The sequence below is a fragment of the Peromyscus maniculatus genome, chromosome X (genome assembly GCF_049852395.1).
Source record: "Peromyscus maniculatus bairdii isolate BWxNUB_F1_BW_parent chromosome X, HU_Pman_BW_mat_3.1, whole genome shotgun sequence".
NCBI classification, from domain to species: Eukaryota; Metazoa; Chordata; class Mammalia; order Rodentia; family Cricetidae; genus Peromyscus; species Peromyscus maniculatus.
This window is the reverse complement of record NC_134875.1, coordinates 142,332,836-142,358,875: the sequence shown is the minus strand read 5'-3', so window position 1 is coordinate 142,358,875 and position 26,040 is coordinate 142,332,836. Positions and strand designations below refer to the sequence as shown.

At 42.3% G+C, this 26,040-nt stretch overlaps 1 protein-coding gene across 1 annotated transcript in view; it reads left to right on the top strand.

Annotated features, from left to right (window-relative positions):
* Positions 1 to 26,040, top strand: part of Shroom2 (shroom family member 2) — a 164,369-nt gene that overhangs the window by 94,772 nt on the left and 43,557 nt on the right. The window contains exons 3-5 of the mRNA XM_006997791.4: positions 9,934 to 10,065; positions 11,556 to 14,025; positions 16,092 to 16,192. Of these exons, the coding sequence (XP_006997853.1) occupies positions 9,934 to 10,065; positions 11,556 to 14,025; positions 16,092 to 16,192 (2,703 nt within the window). The remainder of the gene's footprint in view (positions 1 to 9,933; positions 10,066 to 11,555; positions 14,026 to 16,091; positions 16,193 to 26,040) is intronic.

Genomic DNA, 26,040 nt, shown 5'->3' with positions numbered 1-26,040 from the left:
GCTAGCCAAGTGCTATACCATAGAGTCATACCCTCACCTATATTTTAGATAGATGATAGATAGATAGATAGATAGATAGATAGATAGATAGATAGATAGATATAGATGTGTGTATATATATAATATATATATTATATATATAATTTTTAAAAGGGGTACCAGTGTTAAGGTCTAACATGAAGGACTTTACATGAGAAAATTTCTCTATGTGCAGTTGAATTGAAAAGAGAAATATGCTGATGTGATTATGGAGTGTTTCAAAGTATCCTCTCTTGATAACATGGGAGTGCCAGGACCTGTTGCCCAGCAGATACCAGGAGTCCTGCCAACCTCTCAATGGACTTCTCTTGGCAAGAGGCCTATGTTTTGGTTATGTCCAACAGGTTGCTCACTCTTATTATTACTTGTAGGAGCCCATGACTCTCAGAAGTCTCTGTCCTTCCCTTGGTTTTAGTCATGGCTATGCTTGGAGGATGTCTTGTTGCTGCGGGCTGACTGCTTGGTCTAGGAAAATGAACTTTTGGTTTCTTACTAAGGGGAAGAAAGAGGTGATATTGGCAGAGCCATGAGAAAATGGCTGCCCAGTAGGTCACAGAGACGGAATAAATGTTACTTCTTACACATGTCTCATAAAGTTTGCTACTACTAATACCCCTTGATTGTCTTTGGGGAAGGAAGCAAACACACCTTACCATGTAGAATGGGTGTTTTCTAAAAAGAATTGCACTGTGCATTTTGTTGCCTTTGTTTTTACATTGCCTGCTTCATTTATGCAAGGAAAATGCTCATGGATATGAGAACCTCATTGTGTGTCTTCCTCTTACCGTCTCAGATACTTGCTCCCCTCCCTACTGCTATACCATTTAGAATAGGTGCCAAGGAAGGGGATTTTATAGCCTGCTTATAATAGTTAAATCCAAAGCCTTTTTAATTTAATGAAGTTGTATTGCTAGTGATTTTATTAATGTGATTATGAAATGTCTAACTAAATAACTGAGGTTATGCTGGGTGTGGTAGCACATGCCTGTAATCCCAGTACTCAGAAGGCTGAGGCAGGAAGTTCCAGGCTAGCCTAGGGTATATAAGGAGACACTGTCTCAAAAAACTAACTAAACCAAAATAAATAACTCAGGTCCTTTTGGCTTTGAGATAGCTAGTGTTCTTTGGGTAGAATAGCTGCTACCATGACTGGGATAAAGGGATGGCAGGTATCTGGCCTCCACTCTGGAAAATGGCTATATTGCATTATCTGTTAGTGTAGGTTTGCTTCTCTGTAGCTGTAATGAAATAACAGAAACACAAAAATCAAAAAAAAAAAAAAACAAATAACAAAAAAATAAGCATGCAGGTTTTTCTTGAGCATCTTCTCTAGTTTCAGTTTCTAAACATAACACTGTTGTTTGTTTATTAGTGCTGTGAATGGAATTTGAGGCCTTCTGAATGCCATGCAAGCACTCTATTCCTGAGCCACACCCTCAGTCGGGGCTTGGGATTCGTTTAAGGATACAGAGGATATTCTGTGGCTTGGTGCTTTTCCAAAGAAAAGGACCATCCATCCTCATTGAGTTGATGTATAATAAAACAAATGACAGTTTCTCCATAGCTACTGAGTATTTATGGATGTAGAGCAACCATGCATGTAAGGTATTGTTTAATAGTTCTCCAAGTATGGAAAGCATTCTGAAGGGTGTAAAATTAACAGATTCCTTTGGGAAAAAATATTATTGATTTTTTTTTTTTGAGACAGGGTCTTAGGTATCCCAGGTTGGCTCTTAACTCAGTATGTACAACCCGAGGCTGACCTTGATGACCTTGATCTCCTAGTCCTCCTGCCTCTACTTAAGAGTGTGGAGATCACACATTTGTGCTCCCAGACCTGATTGAGAAATATTATTTACTCAGCGTAGCATTTAACTCTTTACATTCATACTGCAGCAGTTGGCTGACTCCCCCCTTTCCCCTCCAGAAAGGGTCTTGCTTTATTGTTCAGGCTTCCCTTAAACTTGAAGTCCTCCTGCCTTAGCCTCTCAGGTGTAGTAATTACAATAGTAGACCCATTCTTTGTATTCAACAGACTTGGTGGTAAACTTCAAGGAAGTCATTTGTTTTATTTTATAATGGAGTTCTTTCATGGTCAAGGTTCAACATTTCTTTACCACATGGTGATGCTAACATCAGTCTCTTGAGTTGCCTTTCCTACATGTTAGATATCATATATATATATATATATATATATATATATATATATATATATACATATACACATATATATATATAATCTCTACTTGTTGGTCCTTTTTCTAGGAGAAGAACCTTCTAAATTCTCAAATTTTATCAAATTTATTCTACCATTTTATCAGGGCATGGTGAGCATAATCACAAGCTCTAGGGGGATTTTTTTTTTTTAAACAGGCAAGAGAGCCAGGATCCACTGTATGCTTATATGAAGATGCTTTTTATTTCTTATAAAGAATTAGGGGAGTATGTACAGTTTCCAAAGGCCATTTCAGTTCCACTCTCCCTCTACCTTCAGCCTTCCAGAAACATCCTGTTCAGCTGTGCCTTCTGTGGGATTTGTCCCTTTGAGGCCTTTGTACATCCCCGCCCCCAGACCATAGGGTCTCCAACTGGCACTTTTGTAGTCACTGAGATCCCCAGGGTATTTCCAGTGTGTTTTGATCTGGCCCTTTATAGCAGGGCTTTTCAAACATCTGCCTCCTTTTATCTCCGCTGACTCTGTCAAAGATATGAGCTAGGTAAAATGCCTTTATTAAACTCCTAGGTAGGAGAATCTCAGTTTCCATAAGACTTCTTACCTAAAACCTTGGAGGGCCCACTATGTACCCATCCTCAGCTGTAGCTCTGACATACTAATTCTGTGGCTACCTTTTTTTTTAAAGAAAGGGTCTTGCTGTTAGAACAGACTGGCCTCAAACTTGTGGGAATCCTTCTGCCTCCACTACCTGAGAGCTAGGATTACAGGTGTGAGTCACCATACCCAATTTTGTGTCTTTGTTTTATATATAAGACTCATCAACTCTGCTGTTAATCCTTAGGGCTATTTATAATAGTGACATTAAAGCCTGTTCATTTGAATGTCTTTTGTTTCTTGGCCAGCATTATCTGTTCTGTTGAAGTGAAGCCAGGAAGTTGTATTGGAGTCCTTGTAAATGTTGCCTGATGTGCTAGGCAGCTGGAAATCCTGTTATTGATCACAAGATCACAAGTGGCTTGGATATGGAGTGGAGAAGAGAAGAAAGCTAGCCTTTCTTTTCTTTTCTTTCTTTCCTTTTTTTTTTTTTTTTTTTTTTTGCTTTCCAACATTGTAAATGTATGGAAGGGTATGTGACAAAAGAAAAGACACTATTTATTTGGGTGTACTCCAGTACTGAGCATGGTGTGAGTTCATTTTGTAACATTCTTTTTCAGCAATGGAGAGTGTGACAGGGATAGGATGGAGGATACTAGAAGCAGATTCCTTCCTCTGGCCAGGGCAGAGATAAGGGAACTATACTGTCTGAGAGAAGAGAAACTGAAGCTTTTATCCTTTGACTGCTGCTGTTATTGCTGAAGATTGGCCTTTGATAGTTTGTATCAGTTTCATCTGCTGAGTGCATTAGGACATTTGTATCTTTCCTGAATTCTTCTAATGTATAAAGGCAGGAACTCTTTCACTTCTGTCCCATCGCACCAGATTTTATCAGGCAGGATGCTCCCAGCCACAGCATGGCACTCTGTGCAGCACTGCCTAGGGAAGAATGTACTATTCTATGAATTTCTCACTGTACCATTAAGCAGTCAACATTTCTTTCTTTTCCTTATCGTTTTTGTTGTGCTGTTTTTCTTTTTTGACTTTTTGAAGACAGGGTCATGCTGTGTAGCTCAGGTTGGCTCTTGGAACTTTACATGTAACCCAAGCTGGCTACAAATTCTAGGTCTTCCTGAGTTCCTGGGTTACATTTCATGCACACTCAGACCTAGCTACTTTTTTCTTACAGTAGATACACAGTGTTATCATTAAGAGTGCTCGAACATATACTTTATATGTTCACTTAACTTTCAAGTAACATACCAGCCAAGTAATTAACATCATTCCAGTAGGTCCTGCCATCTGGAATGCTCTCAGCTTAAATGAGCTGATAAGACATGGACCACAGATGCTGTAACTAGTGAGTGATAACTCCAAGAGGGAGGAGGGTTTCTGTCCTGAAGACAAAGCCATGGAGCTGTCTTTCAGTGGCTGAGCCAGGTGCTTGATGAAAATATACAAACCTCAGTCAGCTATACCAAGTGTACCTGAGATAAAGCACAGAGCTGTGAATCCTAGGGAAAACAAGAAAAAAATATACAAGGTGAGAGCCAAGGTCCACTCTGCATGAAGGTACTTCTTAATTTGTTTGAAGAACTTGAAGTGTTGGCAATTGCCAGGAGCCAGCTAAATTCCACTTTCTTTTACCCTGGACCTTTTGAAATCATCCTGTCTTCTGTGGGCCTTTCAGGGGGTAGGGTGGCTTTGTATATCTCTCCACAGACTGGGCTCTCCCACTGGTACTTTTGAAGTCACTGAGGCCCAAGTATTTCTAGCACATTTCTACACCGCCCTTTTTATGAAGTAAGGCCTTTATAACTTCTGCCTCTTATGTCTAAAACACCAAGAACTCTTCCTTCACTCGCAGTATGTGGAAACAGCCCCCTAGCCTGCCTAGTCACAATTTCCAGGTAGAGAGATGTGCTGAGCTGTTTCTGCCGGCTTCCAGAAGTCTGAACAGCCAGGCCTCCTGTGTGTACTTACCACTTGCAGAACTAACTAGGGCAGGAAGACCAGACATAGGCAGTATTTGGGGAGGAGATACAGTTCACTATATTCTAAATGATTTAAAAAATACCAAACTCATATGTGATTACTATGTTTTTGAGGAAAGGGAAGGGATTCTGTATGTCCTTTTGAAGAACAAAAATGTCATTGAAATAGTTATGCTAATAATTAACAGAATGAAACAGAAGCTGGATTTGTGGTGTTCAGTAACAATTTTGAGGTTACTGTAGGCTGCATAACAAGTTCCAAATTAGCCCAGGATACACAATAAGAGACTGTCTCAAAATAACAAAACAAAAGGAGAAGGAACAGAATTTTTTATCACTCTATGCCAATTTTTGAATTGAAAAACTGAACACTGTTCTTTCAAAATAAAATGTATCCAAATATCAGGCTGGGAGATGGTTCATTGTATAATGTACTTGCCATACAAGCATGAGGACCTGAGTTTGGATCTCCTTAATTCACGTAAAGCCAGATGTAACAGCACATTACTATAATACAAGTGCTCCTCTGACAAAATGGGAGGTTGAGACAGAATCCTCAGAAACTCATGGGCCAGCTAGCATAGTGTGCAGAGAGGCAAGCAAGACCCTTTCTCAAACAAGGTAGAAGTCAAGCTCTGATATCCAAGGTTGTCTTTGAACTGTACATATGCACTGTAGCATGTGTGCATGCACTCAAATGCAAATATATATGTGCATGTATACACACACACACACACACACACTAAAAACCATATCCAAGTTGTGCTATAAAATTATTTTTTAATGAAGTAAATCCTGTTTGTTGTACACTTATGACAGATGATTTCACGAAAAAATTAGTTGAGTATCAACAATGAAATTTTTCTTGCTGTTTGCATGACCTAGCAGCTGGGCACAAACTCAGTGCTATCAGGGACTCCACTTTTATCTCTTCTGTTTATCTCTTCTGCTGTGGCATACACTGAGGTATGTCTGTGTCCTGTTCCCTGTACCTGTATTACTAGGGACCACTGGTTTAAAGCCTATCTGGCTGTGTGTCCTGCATTGGAGGAAACAGAGCCTTATTTATGAGTGGATTTCAAATCTGTTCTTACCACCTGAGAATGGGTAAAACTAATCAAAGAGATGGTGAGTGTGGGTGGGCCATTAGGTGGCATCAGAGAACACAAATTCTCCTCAGAATTGTGAATGGCTGGTCAACTAGGCTCTAGATGCATCTCATTTTTATTAATACAACCTCAGCTGTTTCCCAGCATCTGAAATGGTAACTAGCCCAATGCACTTGATCCCCAAATGTGTTCAGGGTGTACCAGGAAATTCAGAGGGTGTGAAAATGATCACATGCATTTTAGGAAAATTTCACTGCCCCTGGTAGGTGTTGGAGCCTTTGGTGATTGCATATAGGAGTATACTCTTTTCTGTATATCTTCATTTATCTTTTTAAAAAATAGCCCCAATAAGCATGAAAAACTTAAGTCTTCTTGAAATCCCCAGTTTTTGCAATCTTCATTTACCCCTTTTTACTGTTTGTCATTATTTGTTTTCTTAAAAGAGTCTCAGTCAACTGCTGACTATAATCATAATTGTCACATCTGTCTGTGTGTTGTCTTTTAAATATCAATGTGCATGTTTGTGTGCATGATGTGTATGTGCCACTCTGGTTGTGGAGGCCAGAGGACAACTCCATTTTTATGTGAGTTTTAGGGGTCAAACTCAGGTTCTCAGGCATGTGTAGCAAGTGCCTTTTTCCAGTGGAGCCATTTTGCTAGCCCTGTTTGTTGTCCTTTTAAGGACCTTCTGGAATGTTTTTCATTTCACCATGGCCTCACAGAACATAGTCCATTATTCATACATACTTCTCAAGGATATGAGTCAAGAGATGCATTTTGTCTTACACTTCTTAGTCTATTCCCTCTAGCCTTGGAGAACTTCTCCTAGCTACCTTTCACATAAACATACGCCTAGGTTCTGTGGAGAACCCTCTTCCATAGCATCAGGCTTTGATTCTGACATGCTAACTAATGACTCTTACATGGCTTTCTTCAGGGAAAGCATTCTAAGTCAGCCAGGAAGAAGTTACAGGTTTCCTATAACTATATGCAAATAGGAAGAATGTTATTTCTTCCCATTTATTAAAAGGAAGGAAGGAAAGGGGAGGTTTACACAGTTGAACTCAGGCCTGCTAGGAACTTGACTATGTAGCTCAAGCTAGGCTCCAACTTACAGCAGTCCCCCTGCTTCCACTTCCTGAATACTAGGATTACAGTGCTAGGATTACAGAATTACACTTAGCTGCATTCTGTTACTTGAGCTGATCACCTTAAGTGAGCTCACACTGAAGGGGAAGGGACACAAATCCAACTAATGGGAGGGTAGCCAAGATGTTACAGACATTTTAAATCTATTACACATTTTGTAAAAACCAAATTTATTACTACTATTTTAGAATTTGCTTACTAATAGCAGCTTTCCTGGACATTGCTCTTCCATAGCCTCAGCTAGTACTCAGTATTTTAAGGCATTCTAGTGTGGAGGTACAAATAGTATCATCATAGGTGAGGCATTTTTGGGGGTGTGGGGGGGGAGGGGAACTGAGGACCAAACCCAGGGCCTTGCTCTTGCTAGCAAGCACTCTACCACTGAGCTAAATCCCCAACCCCAGCATTTTCTTGCTTAGCCATATTTTCCCTCCCCTCTGCTCTCACATTCAGCCAGTCTGGTTTATTTTTCTCACCAATTAACCAAAACAGAAATACAAAAGAATTTATAGATAATATAGCATGAAAAACCAGCAGACAATGAAATGCATGTGGTTAGAGCCTTCCTTATGAAGCTTTTGAGGAACTCTATAAGGTACATTCCTGCTTTTATAATTCCTTACTTCTGAGGTGTAATGAATTTGTCCATTTTATTCTTTTTCTAGTTCCTGGAAAATGATTATAAAGTCAATATAATTTTTTTACCCCTTGCATACTCATTGAAACTATACAAGTCATTAAAAGATTTGTTTTACAATGTTTTTCAGTTCTATCTTGGGAAAAATTCTTTCTTTTAACTTTTCATTGATTCTTTGTGAATTTCACATCATGCACCCCAATTCCATTCATTTCCCCATCCCTCTGTATCTGCCCTCTGCCCTTGTAACATTCTCCCCAAAGAGAAAACATACAAATTAATCAACAAAAAAAAATCTCACGGTGGAAGCTGCAATGTGTTACACAGTAGACCCTTTTGCCCAAACAGATTTACTTGCAAATGTTCATTGCAATGAGTCATTGGATTGGTTCAAGGCCTCTGCTACACTATCAATACTAGATCCTCACAGGACAACTCTTAGATATCCTGTTGTTGCCCTGTATCATGGAGATCCTGCAGCTTTAGTTCTGCAGGACCAGCCCCTTTAGGGTCTCTAGCAGGTCTTAGTTGGAGCAGATGTTGGGGTGGACCAACTCAGTGTCCTGGATCTGGGTCTAGGTGGTAGCTGAGTTGTTCAGACTGCCCTCTCCCCTGCACTCATGTCACCAGGGCAGCTCTTCTGCTTTACTAAAGTAAGGGATGGGGTGAGCTCTCCTACCTGTGGCAACTGGCAAGGGGTGGGACCGGCTCTTCTGTGCTCATGCTGTAGGTGCTAGCTCTCTCTCACCCATACCACCAGAGCTATGCCACCAGGGATAGCTCTCCAGCACAACCCCTGGGAGGGGTGTAACCAGTTCACCCAAGTGTCTGCAAGGGGCAGGACTATCTCTCCTGTGCTCATGCCCTTAGGGCCATCTCACCCGTGCCCATGCCACCAGGGCCAGCTCTACTGTGCTGCCCAGATGAGATGTGGAGCTCTGTCTTCCAAGTGCTGTAGCCAGCGAGGGGCAGAACCAGCTCGCCAGCTCTCTAATCTTCAGGGTCAGCTCTCCTGCATGCTCTGGGGTGGGGGAGGCATTTCTCTGGCACCCAAGCTGACACGGGGCAGGTCCAGCTTTCCTGAGTGCTTCAGCCAGTGAGGGGCAGGGCCAGATAAGCACAGTGCTCAGACATCAACATGGCTTCAGGCTGCAACCCAGATCACAGACATACACTTGGCCTTTGGTGGTAACACTGGCCACAAACATCAACACAGACCCTGGCTGCAATAGGACCATGGACCCAGACATAACTCTTGGTGGCAGCCCAGTCCCAGACATCCCTATGGCCTCAGGTGGCAGCCTAGATCAGGGACATCTGAATAGCCCTCAGTGGCAACCCAGGCCATGGTCATGGCCCCTCGGCACACACTTGGGTATTATTTTCCAGGCTGCCTGGGGCCAGGCCAGGCCAAAAATATTCTTTATAATATAGCATTCTGTAATATTTTTTTCTGTGGGAGAAAATATCTAGTCTATTATTTACCTAAAGGTGTTCAGTGGGTTCTTTTTCCATTGTTTACTAGCTCAAAAAACTATCCACTGTGAGGTTATTTTTGTCTTAAACTGGAGCACTGAGAAGTAAAGGTGCCTTCATGCAGTGACTTTTGGAGTTGAAAAGATGGGTCTTCATGTTTGTGGCATTCCCCTGAAGGTGTTTTGTTGTTGTTTTGGGGGTACTGGAGATCAGTCCCAAGGCCTCATACATACCCTGTCTTAAAAAAAAAAAACACAAAGAGCAATAACAACAAAACAAAATAAGAGCTAGGTATATAGCTCAGTTGGTAGAGTACTTGCCTAGTATGTATAAAACTCTGGGTTCCATCCCCAGCACTGCATAAAACTGTGCATGGGGAGTACACTTGAAGAATCAGGAGATGGAGGCAGGAAGATCAGATATCAAGGCTAGCCTGGGGTACATTAGATATTGTCTCAAATGCTTAAAAAATTTCTAATTGACAAAACAATAATCTTATCCATTTATGGAAGAATAAATTAAAAAGATTAAGGGCTGCCTTAGAGCCTATGATATCCAATCTACATCATGACAATTTGGTCATTAACAACCATCTGAAAAAATGTGCATGCCTATATACGATGGCAAGTAGCTGTAAGCCATGCTGTGTATTGGGTGCCAGCAGATGCCACTAGTTTTCCTTTGTTGGGTTCCTGCTGATGTCTCAGACAGGAAGGTATCTAGTATGTGAAGTCCTTCAGTGTCTGCATTCTTTTCCAGGAAAAGTGATCCGAGTTGGAGGCCTCACTCCTGGCATTCCACCAAGTTCTTCGATACCCACTCTGAGCCAGCAGCCTCACTGTTTCTGAGCACCAGTGGTTCCCCTTCCTGGAAGAGCCAGCACCAGGCTAGGTAGGTAGTCTTTCCCTGAGATGAGACACCATGTGTGATCTGTATAACTGTAGCATTCTGTGACTACTCAGAAATTTCCATGAGTATCTTGATTTCAGAATAGTCAAGGCTACCTATGTTCAATTAGGGTTAGAACTGAAAATTTTACTGAACACAATAGAAAACAAAATTGAATGGCTAGACAAAGGATGAACAAACTTGTTTTCTCTTGTGGGTATTTCTTAAAGAGTCCCTTTGTGACTGTCAAGTGGGACATCAAAGAGTTGGTAGTTCTGAATTTAGCAGTGTGGGTTTCCATAGCACCCCTTTGTGGTCAGCCACCATCCTCTTTTGGTGTGGGGAATGGCTTAAAGTTTCAGAGGTTTAGTCCATTATAGATTGTGTTTATTAATTTATGCATGTTGAACTATCCCTGTATCTTTGGGATAAAGGCAGCCTGGTAATGGTGGATAATCTTTTTGCTGTATTTTTTAATTTGGTTTGCAAGTATTTTATTCAGAACTTTTGTATTCATGTTCTTTCAGAAATAGTTCTCTTTTTTGTTGGGTCTGTCCAGTTTTAGTATCAGGGTGATATTGACTTCATAAAAAGAATTTGAAAATGTCCTTGCTTTAATATTTTATGGAATATTGATGTTACTTCTTTGACAGTTTGATAGAATTCTACACTGAATCCATCTGGCCCTGGGCTTTTATAAGTTGGAAGATTTTTGGGGGGGAGGGGTGTTTTAAGACAGGGTCTCACTACATAGTCCTGGCTTTCCTGGAACTAGCTCAGTAAACCAGGCTGGCTTTGAACTCACAGAGGTACTCCTACCTCTGCTGAGTACTTTAATCCCAAGTGCTGGGATTAAAGGTGTGTCCTACCATGCCCAGCTAAGTTGGAAGACTTTTAATTGTTGTTTCAATCTCACTGGATGTTATGAGCCTGTTTAAATTATTATTTTGTGAGATGACTCAGTGGGTAAAAGTCTTGCAGTGAAAGATGACTTGAGCTCAATCTCTGGAAGTCATAGAAAGGAAGAAAGAAAGAACGAATTTCACAAAAGTTGTTCTCTGACCTCTACACACATGGCATGACACAGGCCTGCATGCACACACACAGCATGTATACATGCACACACAATAATAAAAATATAAATTTAAAAAAAAAATTTAAAAAGCTAAGAACCATTCTTAGTTCATGAGCTGTCATTTTCCAGTCCCTGCTTTTAACCGATGAAGGACCATAGATGTTAATTCAGGCACTGCTTGCATCAACGTGGGCATTAGATTGAGAAAATGTGGTAACTTTGAAAAGGATCTTTAAAAGGCAGTCAGAAGGTTAACAGTCTTTTCAGTGTGCCCTCAGAAATACCTCCCCTCCCAATTCCCAATCAGTTACTGTTAAGTATCCCGTCCCCCTCAGTGGAGGACCAACTACACTTATAATGCTGTTTTCCTCAGATCTTGCTGTTTGCAAACCTTTTGTTGTGCTTTTTCTTGTTGAAGTTCTTCCTCCCATGATTTGTCTGGCTCCTGGGAGCACACAAGCCTACAGCGTACTTCTGACCACTTCAGCTCTGTGGGCAGCATAGACAGCCTGGACCATAGCTCCCAGCTCTACCCCTCTGGACACCTGTCATCTGCCAAGTCCAACAGCAGCATTGACCACCTGGGTGGCCACAGCAAGCGAGATTCGGCTTATGGCTCCTTTTCTACCTGTTCCAGCACCCCTGACCATACCTTGCCCAAGGCCGATGCCTCTTCCACTGAGAACATTCTCTACAAAGTTGGCCTCTGGGAGGCCTCCAGGCCAGGCAACAGCCGGCAAAGCCAGTCTGCAGGTGATCCTCAAGGACTACAGGACAGGCCATGTTTCACACCCAGGGTTCTTGGTAACAGCAGTAAAAGCCCAAGACCAGAGGATAATGTTGAGCCCAAAACAACCACTTTTGGAAGATCCAATTTTGGACCGGTTTGGTATATCCCTGACAAGAAAAAAGCCCCTTCTTCTCCTCCCCCTCTTGCACCACCTTTGCGCAGTGATAGCTTTGCTGTGGCAGCCAGGGGCCATGAAAAGGCACGGGGCCCTCCATTTTCAGACTTGGCCAGTATGCAGCACTTTACCACACTGCCCCAAGTGCAACCCCGGGGAGACCGCAGACTGGAAACAACTGATCGACAGTGGAGGCTGGCACACCCAAGCAGTGGCAAAGAAATAGGAAGTTTGGTTTACCAGCAAGAAGGGCACCTGGATTGCCATTGGCTATCCTCTGATGATAGAGCAAGTGGACACTCAGGGGCTCCAGGCAGGCACCACTTCTCCCTGTCCAGCACAGATATGCGCTTCCTGAAGTCTTACCATGGAAGCCACCACCCACGGCAGTGCAGTGATGAGAGCCCAAGGGTCCCCTCATCACCAAGGGAGCTGCCTCATATGACTCCTGGTGGAGGTATGCAGGAGCCTCCTGCACCATCCCAGGATGACAGCCCTGCTCAAGTGAGGTGGTCTGGTTCTACCAACCAGAAGCTGGATGACAGAGGGCGGAGCCACTACTTTTCTGTGCCCCACAGGCAGCCTGTGCAGGGGAATACCCAGGTTGTGATACCCCGAGGTAACTATTGGCATTCAGACACAACTCCTGTGGACCTTGAATATCCTCTCTTGCGCCCAATGGGCCAGAGGTGCCACCTACAACAGCATGAGGAGACCCTGGCCTCTCATGAAAGAGAGGGGTATCAACAGCTGGATGCAGGGATTGAAGGCTGCTGCTCAGAAATTCAAGAGCCTCCTAAAGCCAGCCACACTGTGAAAGCTGGAATGCAGTGTCCTGATGATGACTTCAAGTTGGTGGATGCTGAGAGTGGAAGAATTTCTCGTCAAAGGACACCCATGCTGCACTCTCTGACCCAAGATGGCACATGGAGACCCGAGAACAGTAAGGATTGTGGAAATGAGAAGCCACCACTGCTTGATACCCAGATGGGTAAACCCACACGAAGGAGTGACCGTTTTGCCACAACACTGAGGAATGAGATCCAGATGCGCAGAGCAAAGCTGCAGAAGAGCAAGAGCACTGTGACACTGGCTGGAGACAGTGAGGCTGAGGACTGTGCTGGAGACTGGAGAGCTGATGTGGGGGCTGTCCCAGAAGGTTCCTTCCCCAGCACCTATAAAGAGCACCTGAAGGAGGCCCAGACACGAGTCCTGAAGGCCACCTCCTTCCAACGCCGTGATTTAGATCCCACCCCAGCAGATCAGTATTCAGGACAATCAGAACACAGGACTTGTGACCATACTGCTGCATCTTGTTTATCTTCTTTCCCTGGGGAGTCAGACTCTGTCCCCCGCCTCTGTGAGGCAGGTCTGGCCAAGCCACCCTCTTCTGGAGGTGGTGTGTCTCACATTCTTCGAATTGGAGGCCGGAAACGGTTCACAGCAGAACAGAAACTGAAATCCTATTCTGAGCCAGAGAAAATGAATGAAGTGGGTCTCTCAGGGGACCACAGTCCTCATCCTAATGTCAGGACACCTGAGGATACTGTGGGTACATTTGCTGACAGATGGAAGTTTTTCGAGGAAACAAGCAAATCTCTTCTCCAGAGGCCAAGCCACAGGCAAGCTGTCTGTGGGCTCTCAAGAGAGAAGGCTGAGAGGCCACAGACAGGGGGCCATGAGTGTGAGAGTACAGAGTCCTGGTTCCAGAAGAGGTCACAGGCTACCTCCTATGGAGAGATCCTCAGTGATGACAGAAAAGTAGAAAAGGCCTCTGAGAAATTGAATCCACCCAGAAGGCTTGGAACCTTCGCAGAATATCAGGCATCTTGGAAGGAACAGAGAAAACCTTTGGAAGCCAGGAGTTCTGGGCGGTACCATTCAGCAGATGATATTCTGGATGCTGGTCTAGATCAGCAGCAGAAGCCACAGTACATTCATGAACGGTCCCGGTCATCACCGTCCACAGATCACTACTCACAGGTAAGCAGTGTACCATAAGCCATGACCTCGCTTGCACTGAGCACTGCAGACACTTAGGACAGACACTTAGGACACACCCAGCATATATGATGGCTCACTAAGGTGCAAGAGTGTTATTTCTAGTTTGAAAGATAAGGGAAGGAAATTGCTTCCAGCACTATCATTTAAGTGCCACATTTGTGCAAGCAGCTCTTTCATCCCCAGCTCCCTCTTCCTAACTTTCACTTCACTATCTTTTAATTAAGTAGCTTGTCTCTCTTCTCATGCTAAGCAAAGAAGTCTGGGTGCTTGCTGGGAAACTATAGGAAGCATTCACTTTATCTAATGAAGTGAAAATGGGTGCTTTGTTTAAAGGCTTAACATAAAATAGCCATTTCTTTAAAGATTTTATTTTCATGTATATGTATGTGTGCATGCCACATGTATGCTAGTGCCCATGGAGGCCAGATGAATCCCCTGGAGCTGGAATTACAGGAGATTGTAAACTGCCCAATGTGGGTGCTGGGAACTGAACCCCAGTCCTCTCCAAGAGCAGCAAGGACTCTGCTGAACCGTTTCTCCAGCATACTCCACCCACCCAGTTTTTAAATATTGATGTGGGGTGGTGTTAAAAATAATCAAATTTAAAAATTGATGTCCTTTGCTATTTATTTTTTCTATATATATTCTCTCTCTCACCTCCCACCTTCCCTCGCAGCCAGTACCCAGGGTTGAACTTGGCATATTCTAGACAAGCAGTCTACCATGGAGCTATACTCATTCTTTTTACCTTTTTTTTCTTTTTTGCAGCAGGATCACTGTAGTTCAGACAAACTTGGAATTTGTGATCCTCTTGCTTCTGCTTCCTGAGTAGTTAAGATGATAGAATTACTCTGGTAAAATGTGTTTAGTGATGCATTAAACTAATGCACCCCCATCCTCCGTAGTGCTGGGATTAGAACCTAGGGCCTTATTGTTATTAGGCTATCATCTTACTTGAACTATGCCCTCAGCTGTTTTCCAGCTATTTTTTGTTGTTTTATTTTCTGTTTTTGGTTTTTGAAACAGGGTTTCACTATATAATTCAGGCTGACTGGAATTCACTCTATAGACCAAGCTGGCCTCAAACTTGCAATCCTCTGGCTTCCACCTCCCAAGTGATAGAATTGCAGGTGTGTACCACCATACCCAGGCCCTCCTGCACTATTTTCAGGTGACAGTTTTGATATTTGAGTTAATGTTGAGTTCTCTAAAAAACTATATTTTCAGGGTTGGAGATTTATCTCAGTGGTAGAGCACTTGCCTAGCAAGCACAAGGCCCTGGGTTCAGTCCTCAGCTCCAGTAAAAAAAAAAAACAAAAAACTATATTTTCTTATCTATCAGTACTTTAGTGTCCACTCTCAGTCACTTTCCCTGTCCTCTTCTTTCCCTGTCCCTCTATGTGCTTTTTCTGTGTATCTGCTCTGTGGGGGTAAATGTTGCAATATTAACAGTCTCGTTTTCTTATATTAAGAAAACAAACTACTAGTAGTTTTCTTAGAAGATACCCACCATGTTGTACATGGAAGGATAGTTGCTTGTTTGCTTTTTGGCTTTTGGTACTGAAACTCCATGCAGACCTGGGGAGAGCTTGTTTCTGCTGCTGCTACACTCCTACTTATTCACACACAGTTCAGTGTGATCTCTAAGAACTCTATGCCTTCTCAGTCAGGAGTAAGAATCCCAGCCCCCACAAGTCCTAGAGCGTGAGGTTTCCCAGTAATGATTTGTGGCCAGCTGTCTTTTATTGTGTTTCTTTTAGCCAATGTGTCACATGATAACAGCCCTCACATAGGAGTTCTTTTTCTTGCTTAGCACTGAAGTGGATGCAGGGGTCCTAGGTCAGTTGTTCTCAATAAAGTGCCTAATGGAGATGAACCGCCATGTCCTGTGACCAGGTCTCGAGTCTGAGACAACAGGCCTTGCCACAGGCATTGTGGGACAGGCACACAAAGCAAACCCACAAATGAAGGGTTTCATAATAACAGCCGTCTCAGGCATGCAGGCAGCTTGATGACTCCATGTCTCATGGTGTTGCTCTTCACAGGAAGTGCCTGTTGAACCAAACAGGCAGGCAGAGGACTCTGGTGGGCACAAAGAAGCACTTCAGTGTACACTGCAGGCTGAGGAGGGATGCTCTGCTCCAAGGTAGGTGAATTGTGGATTTGGGGTTGCTGAAAAGTTGGGTTGCAGGTGAACATATTTATGGGAGGTGAATGCTAGATTAATAGGACAAATCTGGGTTTTGATAATTGGGTGTGATTTTCACCATCACTAAATCTTAGAGTTAGAAGGAGAGAGAGCCTGTGAATTCTGCAGCCTTGCCCAGAGAAGCAGGGCAGTAATAGCCTTTAGTGTTCTTAAAATGACTATTGTGTTTTTCTTCTAGTGAAATGCTTTATGGGGACAAAATAAATGTCCAGTTTAACATCCTTGAACAAAGCATTTAACTGAAGAGATACTTTTACTATCTGACACACAGCTGTGTTTGTAGGCCATAGTCTCAGAATTGTCAGAAGGGATTTTGGTGAAGCTTTCTAAATTGGGTTTATTTAATGAGTTAACTTGAAGCATTAAAATGGAAGTCACTTGACTCCCCAGAGAGAGAGAAAGAGAGAGGCAAGATCTGTGCTCTTACAGTGTTGCCTGCAACAATCAATTCCAGATTGTTGTGGACGGGAGCATGTAACTATTAAGCTGTGCAGAGGATGGATTCAATTAGATGTGTGATCTTGCCCTTCCTGAGGAAGGGGAAAGTGAAGAGTATATATCTGCAGATGTAGTACAAACCTGCGTTACGAGGGCCAGTGGAAGGATGGAAGTCGGCATGCACCAGTCTTTCTTGAGTGAAGATTTTCCTAATGTCTCATACATCATATGTGGCTAACATAATATGCAAATGAAACACTGACGTCAAAGCTCAGGGTTCCATTGCAGAAATTTAGATGTATGCTTTCAAGAACTTTATGTAATGGTGTCTTGTTTCACATGCTTTTACACTAACTGTTGTTATTCCTATTCAGAAGTGTCACATGTTTATGTGGCTTTAAGGTGACCAGATTGACTGTGTGCCTACCTCAGAAATCCCTGCAATTACTTAACAGTCTGCATAGCTAAACTGTTGCACCCATGGGTAAGAAAGGCTGCTGAATAATCCGCCTACAGAATTTAGCAGTGTCTGAAGAGGACAATTAGAGCTTTATTCCTGGGTTCTGAGTCAGTCACGTGCTGAGCACCAGCTGTGCAGGGCATGGGGGTGCAACACGATGCTATGTATAGAGAATGTCACCATGGACAGCTATAATGTGCATGTGGTGTGTGTGCACATGTGATTATGTGTGTCAACGGCTCTGTCAGAGCTCACAGGAATAGGGAGAAGGGAGGAGGGGCCCTCTGCTTTATTTATCATGGCTGTGTCTTTCAACTGACTGCTTAACTACTCTGAAGAAATTAGTTCCAGAAGCAGTGTGCGTTTGAGTTATAAACCTAGCAATTTTCAGAATTGCAGTGTGTGTGTGTGTGTGTGTGTGTGTGTGTGTGTGTGTGTGTGTGTGTGTGTGTGTGTGGTGTGTATGTGTGTTGAAGAATGGCAAGGCCATTGAAACTTTGGAATTTATAAGTTTCTGGAGGATCAGCAAGAAATAATATGCTTGAGAAGTTAAAGACTAGTAAAAATAATACAGTCTAAAATGCAAAGGTATAAAGATACCTAGTGTCCTTATGCAGGTTTTAAAGTAACATAAGCATGTCTCTATGAGAAATTGATTGCTAATCTGCTATTTGATACTTGGAAATAAAGTGTTTTATTGCATTCTGTTGAGATAACACAAAAATGTTGACATAGGAATTATTATTTGCTGGTTGTTCACCAAAATCAAATAGAAATAACTTTTTTGTTTTTACAATTTTAAGTTTTTCTTATTTTTGAGATATGGTGTCACTTCCTACCCAGAAACTCCCTGTGTAGCACAGATTGGCATTAAACCTCTGCTGATCCTGCTACCTCAACACACTCTGGATAACAGGGGTGAGATAATCATATCCCGCTAGTAATACCTTTTTTGTGTATGTGTGAAGTATAAAGATCCTGTAGGACCTTACCATGTAGTAGGGAAACAATTACAAGTATTTATAGCTGAAAGGAAAGTACATAATTGTAAATCTTTTTTTTAATTATGTGGGAGCTGAATATGTGGCATATGCCTATAATCCCAGCACTCAGGAGGCTAAGGAGGGAGCTCATAAATTCAAGACCTTGTCTCAGAATAAAGAAACAAACAAACATAAAGGTACATGGGACATCAGAAATCATTGGAGCCTGCTGGATTAAGGGGGAAATACATGGTAGCTGGGTAGCCTGACCACAGGTTAGCAGATACAGTGACATTTTCTCCCCTCCATCACATCTGGTCCTGAGCAGCCCATCTCATTTGTTCCTTCCTGCCTTCCCTCTTCTGAAGATATTTTCCTAGAGGTTCCAACTGCTCTCAGAGATTTCATGCTGAATCCTCAAGCTTATTAGAACCAGTAGATCTGTTTCTTGCAAATGCATTGCATGACTGATTTGGGAGTCCCATAAATGCTCAATATCTGATTTCTCAATGGCTATCATTAAAAAATGGTCTCACAGAGGCTGGTGAGATGGTTCAGCTGGTAAGGCCCCTGCCACCAAGCTTGCAGACCTGACTTCATCCTTGGAATACATATAGTGAAAGGAGAGAACAAACTCCCATAAGTTGTCCTCTGAGTGTGTGTGTGTGTGTGTGTGTGTGTGTGTGTGTGTGTGTGTGTGTGTGTGTGTGTGTGTGTGTACAAATAGAAACGAAATAGAGACATTTTTTAATGTCCTGTATCCTAGATAGTGTAAATAGTAAGCACTGACCCTTTCCAGGCTTGGAGGCTGAAAGATCTAGCAAGATCAAAGGAAGGACTGGTTCCTCCCAATGCCTCTCTCCTTAACTTGTATCTAGACTCCCATCTCCTCACTGTGTCCTCATTTGCTTGCATTATGTGTCTGTTTCCTAATTTCCAGTTCTTATAAGGACACCAGACAGATTAATTTTGAGTCATCCTAGTGACCTCATTTCTTCTTAACCACCACTTTAAATGTCTTGTTTGGCTACATAGTTATATTCTGAGATACTAAAGATAGGGCTTAAACACATTAATTTCAGAGGAGGTCTCAATTCAGTTCCTAATACTAGGAAAGATGCCCTGTTTTTCTATATACCTTTATACTAGTGGGTTCTGTTCCCATGTCAGCTTTCTCTCATGCACAAGTGATGGGAAAGCACTGACAATGAAGAGTAAGAAAGGAGTCTTATGTGTGGTTACTGGGGTGGGGAATGGGGCTTCAGAGCACTATATAACTGTATAAACCTTGTTGTATAGACCCACCTTTGTTTAATAATTCTGCTTTTCAGAGTTTGACTTTGTAAGACATTTTAGTCATTTCTCTTATCAACAGCTTTAATGGCTGAACATCTGCTTCCTTTTCTGTCCTCTCCTCCAGAGTCCCTTTTGTCAGTTCTTTGTTAGATAATCTTGTTTGATCAGGTGTAATTGGCTTCCTGAAATTCCTGAAATGTTTAAATTTCTAAACATTACTAATTCTACCTATTTGCTAATTCTATTTTCCCTTTTCATGCCACTTTTCTAAATTAGCCAATCAATAGACAGTAAGATTGGAACCTCAGCCAGTGAGGAACAGGCAACCTCCCTGTTGTGTTAGGGATAAAAGACAGAGGTCATCTAGGCCATGTGTGCTGCTATTCACTAGCTTTATCCTGGGGCATGACTCGCCCTTTTTGCAAAAAGAAATTGCCATGCTGAGTTACTTTCACTTTGTTCATATGTTCCTTTTTGTGACACCAAAATTAGTCTTTCCTAACACCCTCAAAGTAAATGCCCATTATACTGTGAACAGTGATGTCCTCTGCAGACTGGGATATTGGGGGGGTGGGCAGGAATGAAGACGCTTGGATTCAGTATCATGGATGTATTTCCACACCATTATGTTATCTGGACTCCCTCCCCATCCTCATTCCTGCTGGACAGTTCAGAAGATTTTAATTTTTTACTACTGTTTATCATACATAGTTCCTACATAGATTAGGTGCCAAATAAATGGTTGGTGGATGAGTGCACTGGTGAATGGATAGATGGGTGAAGAAACAGACAAATAAGCCAATCCTTGGGTAGATGAATGCGAAGATGGGTAGGTGGATGGATGAATGGATGGGCACGTGAATGGATGAGTGAGCAGATGAATAGAACGAATGAGTTGATTATGGATGGGTATGGCATTATGATATAGTCTAGGGCTTTTAAATCAAGTTCATTTTCTCCTTCAGTTAAATAAGTAAAAGGCAAGAAAAATCTTGAACATGACAGGTAGCAGTAGAGAAATCTTAACCACCACAAATAAGCACAGACAGAATCAGCAGTTGAAATGCATTTATTGGGGGTGAGGAAACATATATATAACAGACACATAGAGAAAACAACCCTCTCTAAAGCATAATGGACAGGAAACCCAAAATCCAGTCCGTTCTCAATGGCTGAGTATTTTTAAAGTCTCTGAAGAATTTTCTTCCCCTAATTTAGGATTGGTCAGTTTGAATAAAGGTAGGATGGATGATTGGCCTACAACTGTTGTGTAACATGTCTTTATCCTGCCTGAACTTGTTGAACCAGTCCATCAGCAGGAGAAAAAGCCCACAAGGCCTTTGTTTTAAGCTGTCAGGCTTTTGTCTCAGGTCAGGAGGGTGAGGAAGAAGCAAGCCATCTTGGAAGCTCACCATCTTTAGCACCTAGCCATGGCATCTCTCCCTATATGATGGCCTGCCAGAGAATTTGTCTAACTCCCAGGCTCTCTGTTAGATAAGTGGTTGTTTGGATGGATAAATGAGTAGATAGATGGATGGAAAATTGAATGGATGAATGGATAAATGGATAGATGGATGGATAAATGAAGGGTCTATAGTAGGATGGGATAGATCAATGAATGGTTGGGTGCATGGATGATAGATGGACGAATAAGTAGACAAACAGATGGAAGATAGATGGGTAGATGGGTGATTTGATTGGTAGATGAGTGGATGGTTTCCTGATCAACCTTCCTTGAGTCCTTGATCAACATTCTATGGTAGTACATGCTCTGTGTTGCAATTTTGCTAAAGGTTTTAGTTAAAAGCTAGTAAGTCAAGTGGGCTTTACTGTCTGCACTTGATCCAGAGATCCAAGAAGACATAACCATCTCAGAAGAAATCATGAAACTGACTTGTTTTCCACAATCATACTTTAAACTCTGTAAGAAAATTAATGTATACTACTTTTGATGTTGCTTCTCACATTTGAGCTACTTCTGTAAAGATATTATGTCCTGGGACACTATAGAAATTGGGGCTGAGATGAGATATGGAGTTGACCACCACAACTGGGCTGCCACTGACCTCAAGACTGTATTTTATTGGGATGAAGGGAAGAAAAGAGCAAGAGTATGTTATTACTCCCGGTAGAGCTACAAAACTGAATGCTTGTGGAGGATATTGCATTAGAGAAATTTTGCTCTAATATAAAATACATTAACCAGCAAAACAAATCCAATAGACACCACTTGGGTGTTTTCTCAGAGAGAGAATTTGGTGTGTAGAAACTATAGTGAAGACCAATTTCCTCTTTAGAAAATCAGCTTCTGCCAAGTGGATTTCAGAAGGAAGAGAGTTTGATTACCAGAGAGCTCTACCCTATGTTCATGGCTTTAGGGCAGATGTTAATTGTCTCTGGCCTTCAATTAGCTGTCCAGCAATTGCAGCCTGCCTTTCTAAAGGACTGTGCTAGGTAATTATGCATCCAGTGCTGGGTGGGTCAGGATAAGGAAGGTGAAACTTAAGCTTGGAAGTAGAAGGATTGGGAGTGGGAAGTGGACAGTGATGTGGGCAGAGCTTTCTATTTCACAAGGCCAGGCAGAGTCCTGAACTGAAGCATTCTTTCTGTATATGCAAACACAGGACCATTATCCCAGAAATGAAAAATAGCTGCTGCCAGAAAAAGGCAGAGGCACAAGACTGGTTGGTTGGTTGGTTGGTTGATTGATTTTTATTTTTTTTTTTTTGTTTGTTTTTGAGACAGGGTCTCTCCATATAGCCCTAGGTGTCCTGGAACTCACTATGCAGACCAGGCTGGACTGAAACTCACCAAGATCTGCCTGCCTCTGCCTCCTGAGTGCTGGGATTAATAGCATGCCCACACTGAGGCAGAATTTGTTTTTATGTCTATTATTAGTTTCTCTTCTTATTGCTGTGACAAAATACTTGACAAAGCAACTTCAAGAAGGGTGTATTTTGGCTCATAGTTAGAGGGTACTGTCCTCCCTAGTGGTGAAGTCATGACGGCAGTAGTGTGAGGCAACTGCTCACTTTGAATCCATAATCAGGAATCAGGAAAAATGAATGCTGATGCTTAGCTTACTTTTTCCTTTTATTCAGTCCATGGGATGGTGCTGTCCATACATGATGTGGGTCTTCTCACCTCAATTAACCTTGTTCAGAAACATGCCCAAAGAATTGTTTCTGAGGCATTCTAGATCCTGTCAAGTTGACAATCATTGATAACTATCACAATGTCTTCATTTGCAATATGGATCACACTGGTTTTGAACTTGAGGCAATCAATCATCCTGCCTGAGACTCCCAAGTACTGGGATTATACACATGAGTCACCATACTTGGCTGCCTTCTGATTTCTCCCCCATCTGCACTGCTTCATTGTTGTGTTCTGATCCAGGACACAGATGGGACAGAGGTGATACAGGAACTCATTGGAAATGTTGTACAGGTTCAAGTCAGCATTAAGTAAGTCAGCAATACTCATTAGCAGAGTCACTGGAAGCACCATCATGGGCTCCCCTTGCAATTATCTTTTCCTTGTCATAGCTTCTTCAGTTTAGTATTGACTTGAGACAATTTCTTGTTTGATTCTAGAACCATATTGTGAAATGCCAGGTCTTTGATCCCTGTTTCTTCTAAAGGCCCTCCTGTGGCACCCTGTTTTGTACCTGTGTCTTGACTTTCCTATTGTTAATGTGTGAAGTCAAACTCCTTCCTTAAAGGTATAGAATTGCCCTGTGTTAGAGTTTTAAGCATACCCCATCTCTCAATTGTGAATATTGTGGTTCCAATCTGCAGAACAAACAGCATATAGAAGTACATTGAACATTCTTGACTGTGGTAATAATGTGAGCACAGGTTCTCAATAGAGCATATCTTATCAAACTAGGGAACAACTGAATGTTATCTCAGAAAATAGCAAGTTAAAGGGCAATGAGCTACCCAGCTGGTTGCCAGCAAGGATCCTGGTTCAGTTTTCATGTTTTTCATTCTACATTTCCCTACTGCAGGCTTCTTTCAGAACCATTTGCTTTTCTAGCATTTGCCTGCTTGTAGAGCACTGAAAAGTAGCTCTAGATGCAGGCAGTCTCTTGTGGGTATAGGCACACTAGTGTTCACTCTTATGAAGAGTGAACTTGACTTGACTGAGTTTTTCCTTTGCTACTTTCTCTTTATGCTAGCACCTATATATTGGAGCTATGAAACCATTGGATCTATGTCTGATCTTTGGGAAAGCAAAGGCCCATTGAGTTTTAACCATCTAGTAAGACAGCTATAGGTATTGAAATGCCTGACTTCCCTTGAATAGGCTTCATAGGTACATACCTGGGGAGCCATCTTGGCTGTTATTTGTTTGTGAGTTTACCTTAAATCCCAGCTTCTTAAACTGTGGGTCACAACCTCGGGTTGTGTCACCTAACTGAATGTGAGGGAGTCACAAAAAGCTTGATAAGAATAAAAGATTTCTGAACATACAGGAACCAAAAACAGCTGGGCGATGGTGGCGCACACCTTTAATCCCAGCACTCAGGAGGCAGAGCCAGGCGGATCTCTGTTAGTTCTAGGCCAGCCTGGTCTACAGAGTGAGATCCAGGAAAGGCGCAAAGCTACACAGAGAAACCCTGTCTCGAAAAACAAACAAACAAACAAAAGAACCAAAAAACTTTAAAACTCAAGTAATGAATCTGAAGTGTTTCTGGCAGTGCTTACCCATGGTGTATGTAGCTCATGACTTCACTGCAGCCTTGGTTCCAAACACAAAATAAAGTATACTTTTCATTGCACATGCTATCACAGTGTGCATTGCCAGCAGGCTTTGCCTGAAATACCTTGATTCAGATTTAAGAGTACTATGTGTTATAAATTTCCAGGTTTTTTTTCTTGTTATTAGCAGCTGTTTCTTGTTGATAGCTCCCTGTTTGTAGCTTTCCTTGACAGGTATCCCACAGCTCTGGTATCTTCAACATCTTGGGGTCTCCAAGACAATTCAGGCTTCACTTTAACAGCTTCACACAATGGTCTGTCTAGGCCTCCCATCAGGGACAGCCCTGCCACATGCAGCTTTCTTTAGTCATGGAGAGAGATTCCATAATCCCTTTCTTCTATCCTTAACTCTAAAGCCAGAACCACGGGGATGAAGCTGCCAACCATATTCTGCTGCTTGCTGGGGCTGGAACATGGCCCCATTCCAATTCCTGGTGCCCCTTTTCTCCTCAAACTGTACATTTTGTATTTTTATTTGCCCAACTTGCTCCTTTTCATTATTAGATCTTCATAAGAGTGAACACTAGTAACCATATGACAGAGTCTGTACTAAGCTGTTTTGAAATTTCCTCTGCCAATGGAATTAATCCAAAACTCTTCACTTTAGTTTCAGGCAGACTCGTTGGACAGGGGCAAAAAGCAGCCACATTCTTCACCAAAATATCACAAGGACAATCTCTAGACCACATATTAACATTCTTCTCGAAACCTCTTGAACCAGGCCCCCACAGTTCACATCACCCTCAGCACCACAGTCTTCTGTGTTCTTACTAGGATGGCCCATTAAGCCCCAATTAAAGTGTTCAACTGCTTTCCTAATCCACAGCCCTAAAGCCCACATTCCCCCAGACAAAAGCACAGTCAGGCCTATCACAGCAATACGCCAGTCCCTGGTTCTGTCTTAGGGTTTCTATTGCTGTAAAGAGGCATCATGATCACAGCAACTCTTATAAAGGAAAATATTTAATTGATGTGGCTTACAGTTCAGAGGTTTAGTCCATTATCCTCATGGTGGGAAGCATGGCAGCACGCATGCAGACATGGTGCTGGAGAGGAACTGAGAGTTCTACTTCTGGATCCACAGGTAGCAGGAAGAGAATGCCACACTGGGCATGGCTTGAGCATCTGAGACCTCAAAGCCTGCCCCCAGTGGCACACCTCCTCCAAAAGACCAGACCTCCTAATAGTGCCACTCCCTATGGGTTTATGGAGCCATTTTTATTCAAACCATCACAGAGTGTTTCTTTTTCTTGTTTTTGGCAGTGCTGGAGATCTAACCAGGCTCTTGCCCAAGCTTGGCAAATGCTCTACCCATGAGTTATATCCCATGCCTATTCCTTTTTTATTTCTGGAATTTTTTTTGTTTGTTTTGTTTTGTTTTTTTGAGACAGGGTTTCTCTGTGTAGCTTTGCGCCTTTCCTGGGACTCACTTGGTAGTCCAGGCTGGCCTCGAACTCACAGAGATCCACCTGGCTCTGCCTCCCGAGTGCTGGGATTAAAGGCGTGCGCCACCACCGCCCGGCTTATTTCTGGAATTTTTAAGGGTACAGGTGTTTTATGTTTATTAAGAAGAAATTTGGATCTTAGTGTGTAGAACATAACTAAAACCCAGCACTTTAGAGATGAAGGCAAGAAGGTAATGAGTTCAAAGCCAGCCTGGTGGGTAGAGTGAGACCCTATTCCAAAAAATAAATGCAGATGTATTTACAGTTTGTCAAGATGACTTTAAAAATCTTAACACTGTTAATACTGCACAGTCTGTGAAGGGGTTTGAACATCTTATAAATTCTGGTGATTATGCCTTACTCAAAAAGGTGTGGGTATATGGAAACCCAGATTATA